Source organism: Muscardinus avellanarius (genome assembly GCF_963383645.1).
Source record: "Muscardinus avellanarius genome assembly, chromosome: 7".
Lineage (NCBI taxonomy): Eukaryota > Metazoa > Chordata > Mammalia > Rodentia > Gliridae > Muscardinus > Muscardinus avellanarius.
Genome location: NC_137793.1, coordinates 101,697,510 through 101,710,222, shown reverse-complemented (window position 1 = coordinate 101,710,222; position 12,713 = coordinate 101,697,510). Strand labels below are relative to the sequence as shown.

At 39.8% G+C, this 12,713-nt stretch overlaps 1 protein-coding gene across 1 annotated transcript in view; it reads left to right on the top strand.

The window, feature by feature from the left end:
- Positions 1-12,713, top strand: part of HMCN1 (hemicentin 1) — a gene marked incomplete at its 3' end in the record, with an annotated part of 469,132 nt that overhangs the window by 428,461 nt on the left and 27,958 nt on the right. Inside the window, exons 95-100 of the mRNA XM_080699395.1 lie at positions 424-561; positions 2,672-2,793; positions 3,434-3,671; positions 8,364-8,426; positions 10,018-10,137; positions 10,763-10,897. Coding sequence (XP_080555521.1) covers positions 424-561; positions 2,672-2,793; positions 3,434-3,671; positions 8,364-8,426; positions 10,018-10,137; positions 10,763-10,897 — 816 coding nt within the window. The remainder of the gene's footprint in view (positions 1-423; positions 562-2,671; positions 2,794-3,433; positions 3,672-8,363; positions 8,427-10,017; positions 10,138-10,762; positions 10,898-12,713) is intronic.

Here is a 12,713-nt window from a genome sequence, read left to right as displayed (position 1 = left end):
CGGTCCAAGAACTGGAGTCTCAGAATCAGTGTGGCCAATAATGCCGTCCTAGTCCAAGACAGAAAGGCCAGGAACTCTCCAGAGAAATGATGGTCAAAGTCCATCATTTACGGCTGTCATCCCTGGCGAGAACAGATGCACTTTCTTCAGGAAGAACTACACGTGCCTTCACGGAGCTTTCTCCTTTTTATCCAGGTCCTGCGCCCACAGAACAGTACTGCCCACATTCGAGGCAGGACTTCCCCTTCGATCTGCCATTACAAAAGCCAGTCCTCTAAGCCACACACCCAAAGTCACATCATCTTAGGTGTTTTCTAATCCAGTCACGTTGACAGCCCAGATCAACCATCACCCGTGTCCTTGCAAAGACATCAGTTGACTGTAAATATTTTGCTTTGTCACCTTTTATCGTTTTCTTCTTAGGTCCGGCAATGAGAAAGATAGTTTCTATCCTAAATCCCATTTATTGGACAACAGCCAAGGAAATAGGAGAAGCAGTGAATGGCTTTACCCTCACCAACGCAGTCTTCAAAAGAGAAACCCAGGTGGAATTTGCAACTGGTTAGTGTCAGCTAAACAGTATGTCACACTATAAAAACGATAGCCATGAAGGTTTATAGTCAGGAAAAAAGATTTTATATGTTCCCAGAGAGCATCACTGCAACATTTTGATGCACTCTTTCCAAGTAGGAATCTTATCAAAGCAATCATGTGTTTTTCTGTAAATGAATACTGCCCTGAGGTCTATAAGGGGCCATGGGTTCTTCAGCAGCATAGCAACTTTTATACCCCCAAATACACACGTATCCCTCTTTTTTTTTTTTTTTTTTTTTTTTTTTTGGTGGTACTGGGGTTCCTGGAAGCCCTTCTATCTCCAGGCTACATTCCCAGACCTATTTTATTTTTGGAAACAGGGTCTCTTAAGCCAGCGCGGCTGGCTTCGAACCTGCGCGATCCTCCTGTCTCCGCCTCCCAAGCACGGGAATTACAAGCGTGCGCCACCACGCCCGGCCCATATCCCTCTTTTATGTATATTTTCTCCTTAAATCCTTAGAGTTTATGTCCAAAAAGGTAAAATGAGTCATTACTATCAGTTAAAGACTTGTCTTTAACCCAAGACTCAATTAGGATGCCTTATAGTGATTCTTTATCAAAAAGAGAGAAACAAAACCAAGAAAACCTCAAAGTCTTTTTTTGCTTTAGCCCTGGTCTTAATTAGTACATATTAGCTCTTCAAGATCTTTCATGGTCACACGAGGAGTTTTGTTTCATTTTCTTTTGTTTTGTTTGTGGCACTAGGGATTGAACCCAGGGGCATTCTATCTTCAAGCTATAAACCCAGCTCTTTTTTATTATTTTGCTTTTGTTTTTGAAACAGGGTCTCAGTAAGTTTCTAAGAGTCTCATTACATTGCTGAGCTGTCCTCCAACCTGCAAGTCTCCTGCCTCAGTCTCCCAAGTACAGAGATCACAGACGTGTGCCACCACACACCGCTGATCACACAGTTTTGTTTTGTTTTCTTTTGTGGTACTGGGGATGAAACCCAGGGGCATTCTACCTTTGAACTTCCTTTGAACATTCTACCTTTGAACTACCCCCAGCCCTATTTTTTATTCTTTATTTTGAAACAGGGTCTCACTGAGTTGCAAAGGGCCTCACTAAGTAGCTGAGGCTGTCCTCGAACCGTGATCCTCCTGTCTCAGCCTCCCAAATGCTGGATTACAAGCGTGCCCCACCATACCTGGCCATATACACAGGTTTTTTTGTTTGTTTGTTTGGTTGGTTGGTTTTTGGCGGGTCTGGAAATGTAGCCCAGGGGTATTTGACCTCTGGGCTACACCCCCTGCCCAATTTTTTTTATTCTTTATTTTGAAACCGGGTCTCATTGAGTTGCAGAGAGCCTCACTAAGTAGCTGAGACTGTCCACGAACCGTGATCCTCCGGTCTCAGTCTCCCGGATGCTGGAATTACAAGCATGCATCATCATGCCCGGTTTATACACAGGTTTTTTAAGGAGTCCATTTCAAGCCTCTTCAAAGTTGGCTCGCCTCATGGCAGTGACCTTCAAGAAAGAAGAGCAGAGAGAGGAATATCTCTAATCAAGCTGCCCTTCTGCTACTTTTTTTTTTTTGGTGGTATTGGGGTTCCTAGAAGCAATTCTACCTCTGGCTTATACTCCCAGAACTATTTTTTATTTTTGGAAACAGGGTCTCCTAAGCCAGCGAGGCTGGCTTTGAACTTGTGCAATCCTCCTGTCTCCACCTCCCAAGCATGGGGATTACAAGCGTGCGCCACCACACCCAGCCCCTTCTGCTACTTTTGAATCACTAGACCTGCTAGTGTCTGAGCTTAAGGCAGAGAATGTTTTGTACAATCATATGCTGCATTTTTGCCACATAGACATTTTAGAAGAACCTTCATTCAATAAGCCTCACTCTGTACTTGAGAGAGAAGTACCAATGTAATTCTCTGGCCTTAAGTATTCAAGGTAAAAATCAACTAACATAACAGTTATAGTAGTTAAATCTACTTTGTGCTTACTTAAGCCATATGAGTTTTTTGTGGTTGTTGTTGTTGTTTTGGTTTTTATGTTTTTGGGGTTTTTTCATTTTGGTTTTTTATTCTGTTTTGTTTTGTTTTGCTGTGAAAATAAATGCATTATGATTCCCAGGAGAAATCTTGAGAATGACTCACGTTGCCCGGGGTTTGGATTCTGATGGGGCTTTGCTGCTAGACGTCGTTGTGAGTGGCCATGTTCTACAGCTTCAGTCACCTGCTGAAGTCAACGTAAAGGTAAAATGCCAAGATAACGTGTCTTCACTGTTGATTAGGGTCAGGATAAGAGGATGAGGTAAAGATCCATGGACAGAACCTTATGGGTATGAGGCTGAGAATTTGCATACTTTCTCCTGTTTGCTTTGGAGAGTAAATGTCTAAACCACCAGGGTTCTCAATGATGATCTGGTCTTTGTTTAAGAATCTTCAGAGGCCAGTCTTTCTAAACTCTCCCAGTACTTTATTCTCCTGCTCATCAGGATCAAGATCATTGCTATATTGACTGAAGCCACTCATTTTATTTTATTCTGACAAAGAAAATAATCATTCTTGCTTAAAAGTTAGTGCCTACCATCCATACAGGACTTAAAAGAATACTCATCGCCCATTCACATCTTGCTTTATTCTTGGCCTACAATTTTGGCTCTCTTATTAAACTATAATTCATGACAGTAAAGCATGAAATGAATATAGTTATGATTAAAAGGCTTAAATAAAGTTATTTTCTGAACAGTACTGTACGATTACAGTTTTAATTAAAACTCTGTTTTTAGCCCCAATGCCTTGTTTCCTTTCCCCATTTTACATCTCATAGTACCCCCAAAGGGGAAAAAAATATAAGCCATGCTGATCTCCAAATCCCTATCATTGTGTTTAGGATTACACAGAGGACTACATTCAGACAGGTCCTGGGCAGCTCTACGCCTACTCAACCCGGCTCTTCACCATTGATGGCGTCAGTGTCCCGTACACCTGGAACCACACTGTATTCTACGATCAGGCACAGGGAAGGATGCCTTTCTTGGTAGAAACACTTCATGCGTCCTCTGTGGAATCTGACTATAACCAGTTAGAAGAGACTTTGGGTTTTAAAATCCATGCTTCCATTTCCAAAGGTAAGTCCATATCTCTATGCCATCTGATCCTTTCTAAAATTATAAAAATGATTGCCCTGATGCCATTCAGAATAATTATATGAAGGCCTAGGCCTAAAATGAAGAAATCAGAGTTTTCATTGTGTTATCTGTTTTGTTACGGGTAAATACCTGCTGTAAAGGCCATTCAATTGGAGTTCTAGTACATTTAGTTTGGCAGTATTCTTCCTCATGCTATAGTGAAGGTCTTATTGCTCTGTTCTAGATACTTGCAGAAGGTCAGTGTCAGAATATTTTTTCTTTGGGTAATAATATATCAGAACATTTTTTTCTTTGAATGGATAAAGTCCATTTGTTATTTGTCAGAATCATAAATTTCCAAGGAACTTTTTAAATTCCTGACGCATAACCTAAAGGTATGTCTTATTCTAAGCAAGTCAGAAATTTTTCCATTATCTTAAAGCTTTTCTTTCAGAATGTTATTGGTATGATATGACTATACATCATAGTGAGATTCAAACTGACAGATTCATATATGCACATAAAATCTCTCGGTATGGCTCCTTCTAACCTCATCCTGAGCACCAGTTAGAATTCCAACCGTCATTCCCTGTTCCTGGAAATTATAATTTATGAGCTGCTTTTCATTTTCTAAGCACCATTTTACCACCTTGGATCTAAACCATTCCCTATGATGTATGGTTCTCTGACACACCTATCCCCTGAAATTCTCTTTTCAGTCATAAAAGCCACCACAACAATTTTCATTCCATATTCTGGAAGTTTCAGGAGCTAGGAGACACCGATAAGCAGTTATGGAAACACTAAATGTTTCCACGACTTTAGCTTTGAATTCTAGGCCTCCATGAGTACACTTAAAGGATTTGCAGTAACTGTGCATGTGTGTTGCTATAGGCTAGTTTGCCTAAAATAGACCCAACGTGATTTTAAATAATACTGTTTGTGTGTACACACACGTATGTGTGTGGCACTCACAATTGAACGCAGGGGTCTTCTACCTCCAGCCCTATTTTCATTTTTATTTTGAAACAGGGTCTTACTAAACTGTTGACAGCCTCACTATACGTTTCTGAGGCTGGCTTTGAACCTGTGATCTTCCTGTCTCAGCTTCCCAAGTACTAGGAAGTACAGGTGTGCACCGCCAGGCCTGGCTCATTTTGTTCTATTATATTTTGCAAAAAATAAAAACTTCATTTTTGCTTTTACCCTTGCTTTTATCAGTTGTGCCTACGACACTTTTCTTCAAAATATCAGAACTGCTTCATCAAATTTGAGATCATGGTAATCTGGGAAGATGAATACACATTTTTTTTAAATAATAAAAGATCCGCGAAGTTGCATCGCCACTGAGCACCGTGGCCCACACCACCCCAGCTTACACTGTCACCACCTCTTCGTTTTACTATCACACTTATGTTCAGGCCTTTTGGACAAAAGAAAAGAGCTACTGAAATGAAGAGTTATCTTTTCTGTTTTCTAATTATAACTGTGTTTCTAATCTAACCCCTTTTTTCAGTACTTTCTATAATTATTAAAAGACAACTGGACAGAAGATGTTGGTTATAAATGGATGTATACCTTCTGGAACTAGAGGAGTTAAAAAGAATTTTTGGGGGGCAGTACTAGGGATGGAACCCAGGGACACTCTACCTCTTAGCTACACCCCAGCCCTAGTTTTTGTTCTTTATTTTGAAACAAGGCCTCACTAAGTTGCTGTCCAGGAACCAGGATCTTCCTGTCTCAGCCTCCCAAGTACTGGGATTACAAGCATGTGAAACCATGCCTGGCTTAAAATGATTGTTTTTCTTAAGTCATGTATGAGTTCTACCCAATCATGGTGAATATCTAAGCCTATGACTGCATGAAGGCCTTTATGGTATTTCTAAATGTGTGGTTGGGTGGTCTGGGTCCCACAGTATAAGAAAACACATTATTTTAAGATCTTTAAGGCCCCTTACTATGCTGGGGGACTATAATTCTATGAATTATATCTGCTACACATGTCATTTATTGTTGACAATGTTCCTGTGAATTTCAGGATTGTGTATCTACAGTTTGTTTTTTGAGTGACCACCAGGGAGCAAGCTTGCGTTCCTGAAGCTTGACCAGAAAATTTTCATTCTAGGAATCTCTCCTGAGAAAATCACAGAAATAGCTGAGGAAGAACGCTCAAGATGTTTTATTCAGTGTTATTTAATAAACATCCTGGAAGGAGGACATAAATATGTGAATTATGGCCCAGCTGCATGATAATATACTAAATAATCACTGAAATTGTTTTTAAGAAATATTTAACTCATTCAAATATTTGTTGAGTATCAACCAAATGCCTAACGCTGTTCTTGGTATTGATAGTATAACTGTAAACAAGTGAAAAATAGAAAGTTCGTGACATAATAATAATTGAAAAAGCAATGTACAATCTGATCCAATCCAGATCTCCTACACCTGAGTGATTATAATGACAGCTTTATACTGGTTAAAAACAGATTTCCACGTAGCTTCCTTACCAGTTTTGATAAGACTCTGACCAAGGGATCTGTGTTTTTACTAAGTTGCCCAAATGACTTTTTATATGATTAGCAAAGCTTGGCAGTTATTAGTTTACATACCTGTTTATATTTATGTGTTTATTTACCTATTTATTTCTTTTTGTAGTGCTGGAATTGAACCTAGAGACTCAGACATACTAGGCAGGTACTCTACCACCGAGCCAACCCCTAACTTAGTTTTTTAAGTATGTATTCATAAACATGACTAGAAGAAAAAATCAGAATGTCAACAAAACAAATGTAGTTTTTTCTAAGTGATCAGATGTAGGGAATTTTATCTTATTCTTTTGAAATACTATTATCATACATTGTTATAATATAGACAAATGTTTTGTAGTACCCCTGATTTCTAAATAATAGCCAGACATGGTGGAACATACCTGTAACTCCATTACTTGAGAGGCTGAGACAGAGGATCATAGATTTGTGGCCAGCCTTAGCAACTTAGCAAGACATTGTTTCAAAAATAAAAAATCAAATAGGACTGGGGTTGTAACTCAGAAATAGAGTGGCACTCAGTTCAATACTCAGCATCAAAATTTTCCCAACATAGTTAACTATAAAATAAAGAAAAATAAGAAGAAAATAATTCATAATAAAATACTTATTTCATTATATTTTATTAAGAAATCTTTGGACAGGGATGTCATGTGCCTGAGTCTTTATATAGAAATCTTACCATGTGTATATATAAGTTTTTTATTTTTTTTTTATTTTTTCCCTTTTCTGGAGGGGGGCAGCAATAAGCAACTCTTAGTAACATTCTGAATAAAACAAAATATATTCAGATATCAATTTATATGACAATTGCATTCCTAGAAAATTTATCGTAAGTTGAAATCATGTGAAAATGTTGAGTATGTAGTACACAGGTTCAAGGCTTAAATAATTACAGGTTTTTCACCCCATGAGAGCCTTGCAAGAAAGGGACAATCTTGTTGCAGTGCTGTCCCACACATAGCACTATTATAAAACCTGCCCCACAGCTTATCTTACACACTGTCTTCATCATGACAACCAAGGTATCCAAAAAAAAAAAAAACTTTTCAAATGCCACTTAATGGATGATTTCTCTCCCAATTAAGACCAAAACTCTAAAGCTGCTATCAGAGCCATAACTTATTATGTTCATATGACATGACTTTTTCCCCGATTATATCCCCAACACAGTTCCCAGTTTCCCACACAGCATACTGGTTAGATTAAGGAATGTATAAATAAATGAAACATAAATTATAATCACCACCTTATTCAATGGTAGAACGTCAAACAGACTTGCATCTAAATCTCACTCCGGGACATCTTAACTCTTTGATCCTAGGCAACTTGCATAACCTCAGTCTCAAATCTTTCACCTGAAAATTAGGTACTGTGACCTTGGGGAGTTGTGAGGTTTAAATGTAAAACAAGCAAACAGTAAACCATTCAATAATATTTAATACATGCCTGTTTCTTTTCCGTGCATACGATTCCCACTACCTTGCACAAGCAGAAGAACCTGGATGCTCTAGAGAAAGATATTCCTCATTTATCTGTTCTGGTCGTAGATTTTTTTTTCCTGACATCTAACTTAAATCTGTTCTCTCACAGTCTGCCTGCTTCCGCTTGCTTCAACTGCAGAGAAAGGAAAAACAGTCTTTATCCCTAATGCTCAGTCTTGAAAATGGAAGAAACCCTTACAAGGAGGGGAGTTCTTCACGGTTTCTCTTTTTCACTGGCACAAATTAAGTCGCTGGAAAACACCATTTCTCCTTTTCCAATAAAACAGAGTAGTAGTAGCTAGAAGAATAAAACATTGCTTGTGGCTATGCTTGACATACCTGATTATCTTACATTTTAAAAAGAATAACTAAAAGAATAACTAAAAAGTTATCAGAGAATAATTTTATTTCATTTTCTTTGGATTGATGTAAACAAAAAATCTGTTTCTGGTGGCAACTTGCCAACAATCTCTGCACCATGACTTATTTATTGGCTAAAAAACAAGACAAGTTTTCTATTCTTTCTTCTCTCCACCTACTGCATTTTTTATCATGTGTTTCATCTTTGACCTATCTTCCCAGCAAAGACTGTACTGGAAAGAAACTAGATGCTAATATTCTAATTAGTGAATTAACTTTCCTTTTCCTTTCTGGGGTAGGAGATCGCAGTAACCAGTGCCCTTCTGGGTTCGCCTTAGACTCGGTTGGACCTTTTTGTGCTGGTAAGTATAGGAATAAGTAAGGTTTTTTTTTTATAATAATGTCTAAAATACATACTATTTTTGAACATCTATTGCCATTTTGCTAGGTACTGAATCATTAAAAAGGTTTTAAATATCCCATTTGACAGCTAAAGAAATTGAGATGTAGAGGACCTAAATAAACTCCTTAAGATCACTTACCATAAGGTGGCAGAACTAAATCTGAATTTAAATTAGACTGAAAAGCCCACCTCTCTCAATCTGTCCATTATCAAGTGTGTCAGAGATAGTGACCAAGTACCGTGGTGGACTAAAATCCAGCGGGTGGCTTGATTGTCATGGGTGTGAGATAGCAGTGGTCCAAAGTACAGTCACCTAACACTAGAACTGCTCAGTCTTAGGACAGGGCAGGATTAAGGACCTCTGACTAATGGCTGAACCAACTTTGTCCCATCAAGTGCCCCTACAAGGGAATCTCAGATCCATGAACAGCTATGTAAATGGCTCGAGGAGCTCAAATTTGCATCTGCCCTGCCTTTCTTTCACTGATAGGCATTGTAGTATGATCCAAAGGCAAACCGATGCTCATTAGACTGCCCAGGTTCAACTCCCAACTCTGCCAGTTGTGATCTTGGGCAGTTTACTTAATGTATTAGTTAGTTTTCCATCACTGTGACAAGATACCTGAGAAGATAGATTTTAAAAAGCAAAGATTTGTTGGGGCTCATGATTTTAGAGGTTTTATTTCACGGTCTCTTGGCTACACTGTTTCTGATACTGAGGGGAGGTGGCATCATGACGCGGAGGTCATGGCTCAGCTCAAGGCAGCTGGGAAGCGGCTGAGGACAAGATCCTCCCTTCAAGGACACAGCCCCAGAGACCTCTTCCTCCAGGTAGGCCCTTCCCACTAGTGCCATCACGTTAGGAATCTCCCTTCAAGGGACTAACCCACCCTGAGTGTCTGGCATTGCACTGGGACCAGGCTTCCAAATGGAGCCTTTAGGGGACAGTCCAGGCCCACACCCTATCACTTCACCTCTTTGTTCTTTAGTTTGTTATGAAAAACACAGACAGTAATAAAAATGCCTTTCTCCTAGGAATGTTCTCAAACATTGTTTTTTTTTAAAAAAAAGAACACTTAGCCGGGGCGTGGTGGTGCATGCTTGTAATCCCCGCGCTTGGGAGGCAGAGACAGGAGGATCGCGCAGGTCTCTCAGGTTCAAAGCCAGCCGCGCGCGTTGGCTTAGGAGACCCTGTTTCCAAATAAAAATGTAAAAATATGTCTGGGAATGTAGCCCAGAGGTAGAAGGGCTTCCAGGAACCCCAGTACCACCAAAAAAAAAAAAAAAAAAAAAACCACTTAGATCATAGTACATGGGAGTTATCTTTTAGCTGTCACTATTGTTTTAGAATAAAATCTGAACATCTGTTGACTGATGGAGGTAACTTGAGAAACCTCAAATTAATTTTTATTTAGTGATTCCATATTGTGGTCCTTTGGTACTGTATTTGATTCAATTCATTGGCTTCCATAAGCAACTCTTTTCACTGACTTCGAGGTCTCCAAATTAGAGGTCTCCATACTGATTGGGTTGTCCTGTTTCTTCTCTAGATGAAGATGAATGCACAGCAGGGAATCCCTGCTCCCACACCTGCCACAACGCCATGGGAACCTATTACTGCTCTTGCCCCAAAGGCCTCACCATAGCTGCAGATGGAAGAACCTGCCAAGGTATCCACAGTGCTGAATCAAATCGACACGGTCAAGCAATGGCAAGGCAGTCTTTGTCGTAGGAAAAGAGTGGTAGACCCAGTCTCTTCTACTACCTCTGCCTACACCATGGCAACAAATAGAAAGCAAGAAAGAAGGAATGCTGCTCTCGGACCATCTTCATATGGGTACCCCCAAAGCAGGCATGCCGGAGTGACCCACTCAAGATATTTTTGCTAGCCACCTAAATTTTATTTGTTTTTGTGATACTAGGGATTGAACCCAAGGTCTCACTAAGTTGCTGAGGGCCTAAATTGCTAAGGCTGGCTCTGAACCTGTGGTCCTCCTGTTTCAGCCTCCCAAATACTGGGATTACAGGCATGCACCACTGTGCCCAGCAAAAGCCACCTATTTATATGTGGTCTAATTGATCAGTCAGTTTTAAAAGAGCTCACCCCTTGCTGCAGGGAGTTTGTCAGCTATTTAATATACCTGAAAAGCTCCGCCAAAAAAAAATAATCCATTCTTTCTTGTTCTTATATATGTTTCAAGAATCACTCATTGCTTTTCCTATCCTCATTTTGCAGCAGGTTCTTAGGTTGGGTTTTCTGAACTCATCTCAATGCAACGGTTCCCTCTGTTGTAGATATTGATGAGTGCGCTTTGGGTGGACACACCTGCCACGCTGGTCAGGACTGCGACAACACGATCGGGTCCTATCACTGTGTGGTCCACTGCGGAACTGGCTTTCGACGAACCTCGGATGGGATGAGCTGTCAAGGTATGAAAATGAAGGCTGTTGCGTTAGCTTCATGATACTAAGAATCCGACCTCTGTTTGAATCCTTTAACTCTGTAAGGAAACTCCAAGGAAGAAATGCCAAATAAAAGATCACAGGGAAGAGTTATGATACAAAAGGGACTCCAGTCCCTCCTGAGAATGTAAACCAACACCTCTCTGCCCATGTTTTATAAGCTGTCTCAACAAGCTCTTTTTTAGATACAGGATTCCACAGCTATTTTAAATACGTGTAGTACAGTGGTTTTGAATAACATTTACCTGTTACCATCTAGGGGGATAGATCATACAACATGATCTAACAGAATAAGTTCCATAAAACTCCACTGCATAAGACTGATTGCAGACCAGAATGTGTATTGCAGGATAGATTTATAGAAACTGTAATTTTAAAGCAGATTTTTTTTTTTTTTTTTTGGTGGTACTGGGGGTAGAACCCAGAGGCTTTCTACCTCGGGGCTATACTCCCAGACCTTTTTTTAAATATTTTATTTGGAAGCAGGGTCTCACTAAGTTACTGAGAGCCTCACTAAGTAGCTGAGGCTGGCTTCGAACCTGCGTAATCCTCCTGTCTCAGCCTCCCAAGCGTGGGGATTACAAGCGTGCGCCAGCATGCCTGGCTTTAGAGCAGTTTTAAGCTCAGAGCGAAATTGAATACAAAATACAGAATTTCCGCTCACACAACCCCACTCCTCTTTGCACACATATGAACTCTCTCAATGTAAACATCCTACCCTACACTGGTACACTTGCTGTTACTGAAGAATGTATATTGACAGCCGGGCGCGGTGGCGCACGCTTGTAATCCCCGCGCTTGGGAGGCGGAGACAGGAGGATCGCGCAGGTTCGAAGCTAGCCGCGTGCGCTGGCTTAGGAGACCCTGTTTCCAAATAAAAATGTAAAAATAGGTCTGGGAGTGTAGCCCGGAGGTAGAAGGGCTTCCAGGAACCCCAGCACCACCAAAAAATAAAAATAAAATAAATAAATAAATAAATAATAAATAAATAAATAAAATAAAATAAATAAAAAATAAAAAATAAAATAAAATAATGTATATTAACACATCATCATCCAGAGCCCATAGTTGACATTAGGGTTCACTCTTGGTGATATATATTCAATAGGTTTGTGCAAATTTATAATGACATCTAGCCACCATTATAATGTCATAGGGTGTAGTTTCACTGACTTAAAAACCCATCCCCACCCCCCTCCAACCCCTGGCAAACGCTGATCTTTATACTGTCTGCCTAGTTTTTTCTTTTCCAGAATGTTATGTAACTGGAATCTTACATATGTAGCCTCTTCAGACTGGTTTCTTTCAATTAACAATTAAGGGTCTTCTATATATTTTTTGCACCTTTTGTTATTTTGTAATTATGTATCATAATAAGGCTCAGAGTGATAGGAACGAGGAACACACAGGTACACGGCACTTGGTATGTTTCCCTCTGGGTCCCACCCCACTCCCCCAAATTGGTTTTGAAAACTTTATGTGAACATAGCATCTTTGGAGCTGTTTCTTTCATCAAGTCTCCTCTTTCACCTCCCCACCTCCTTCCCCAAATCTCCTTCCAGTATTCTACTGGTACCTTTCCTTATTTATCTGAAGTGCCTTTGTTTCCCAATTTAACTTTCACATATAAGTGAAAACATGGCCCTTCACTCCGTGGATTGGTTAATATCACCGAGCGTAATATTCTCTAGTTGTGTCCATTTTCCTGAAAATAACAGAATTTTCTTTTTTATGGTTAAGTAGAATTCCATTGTGTGTATATATCACAGCCGCGTGACCAGTT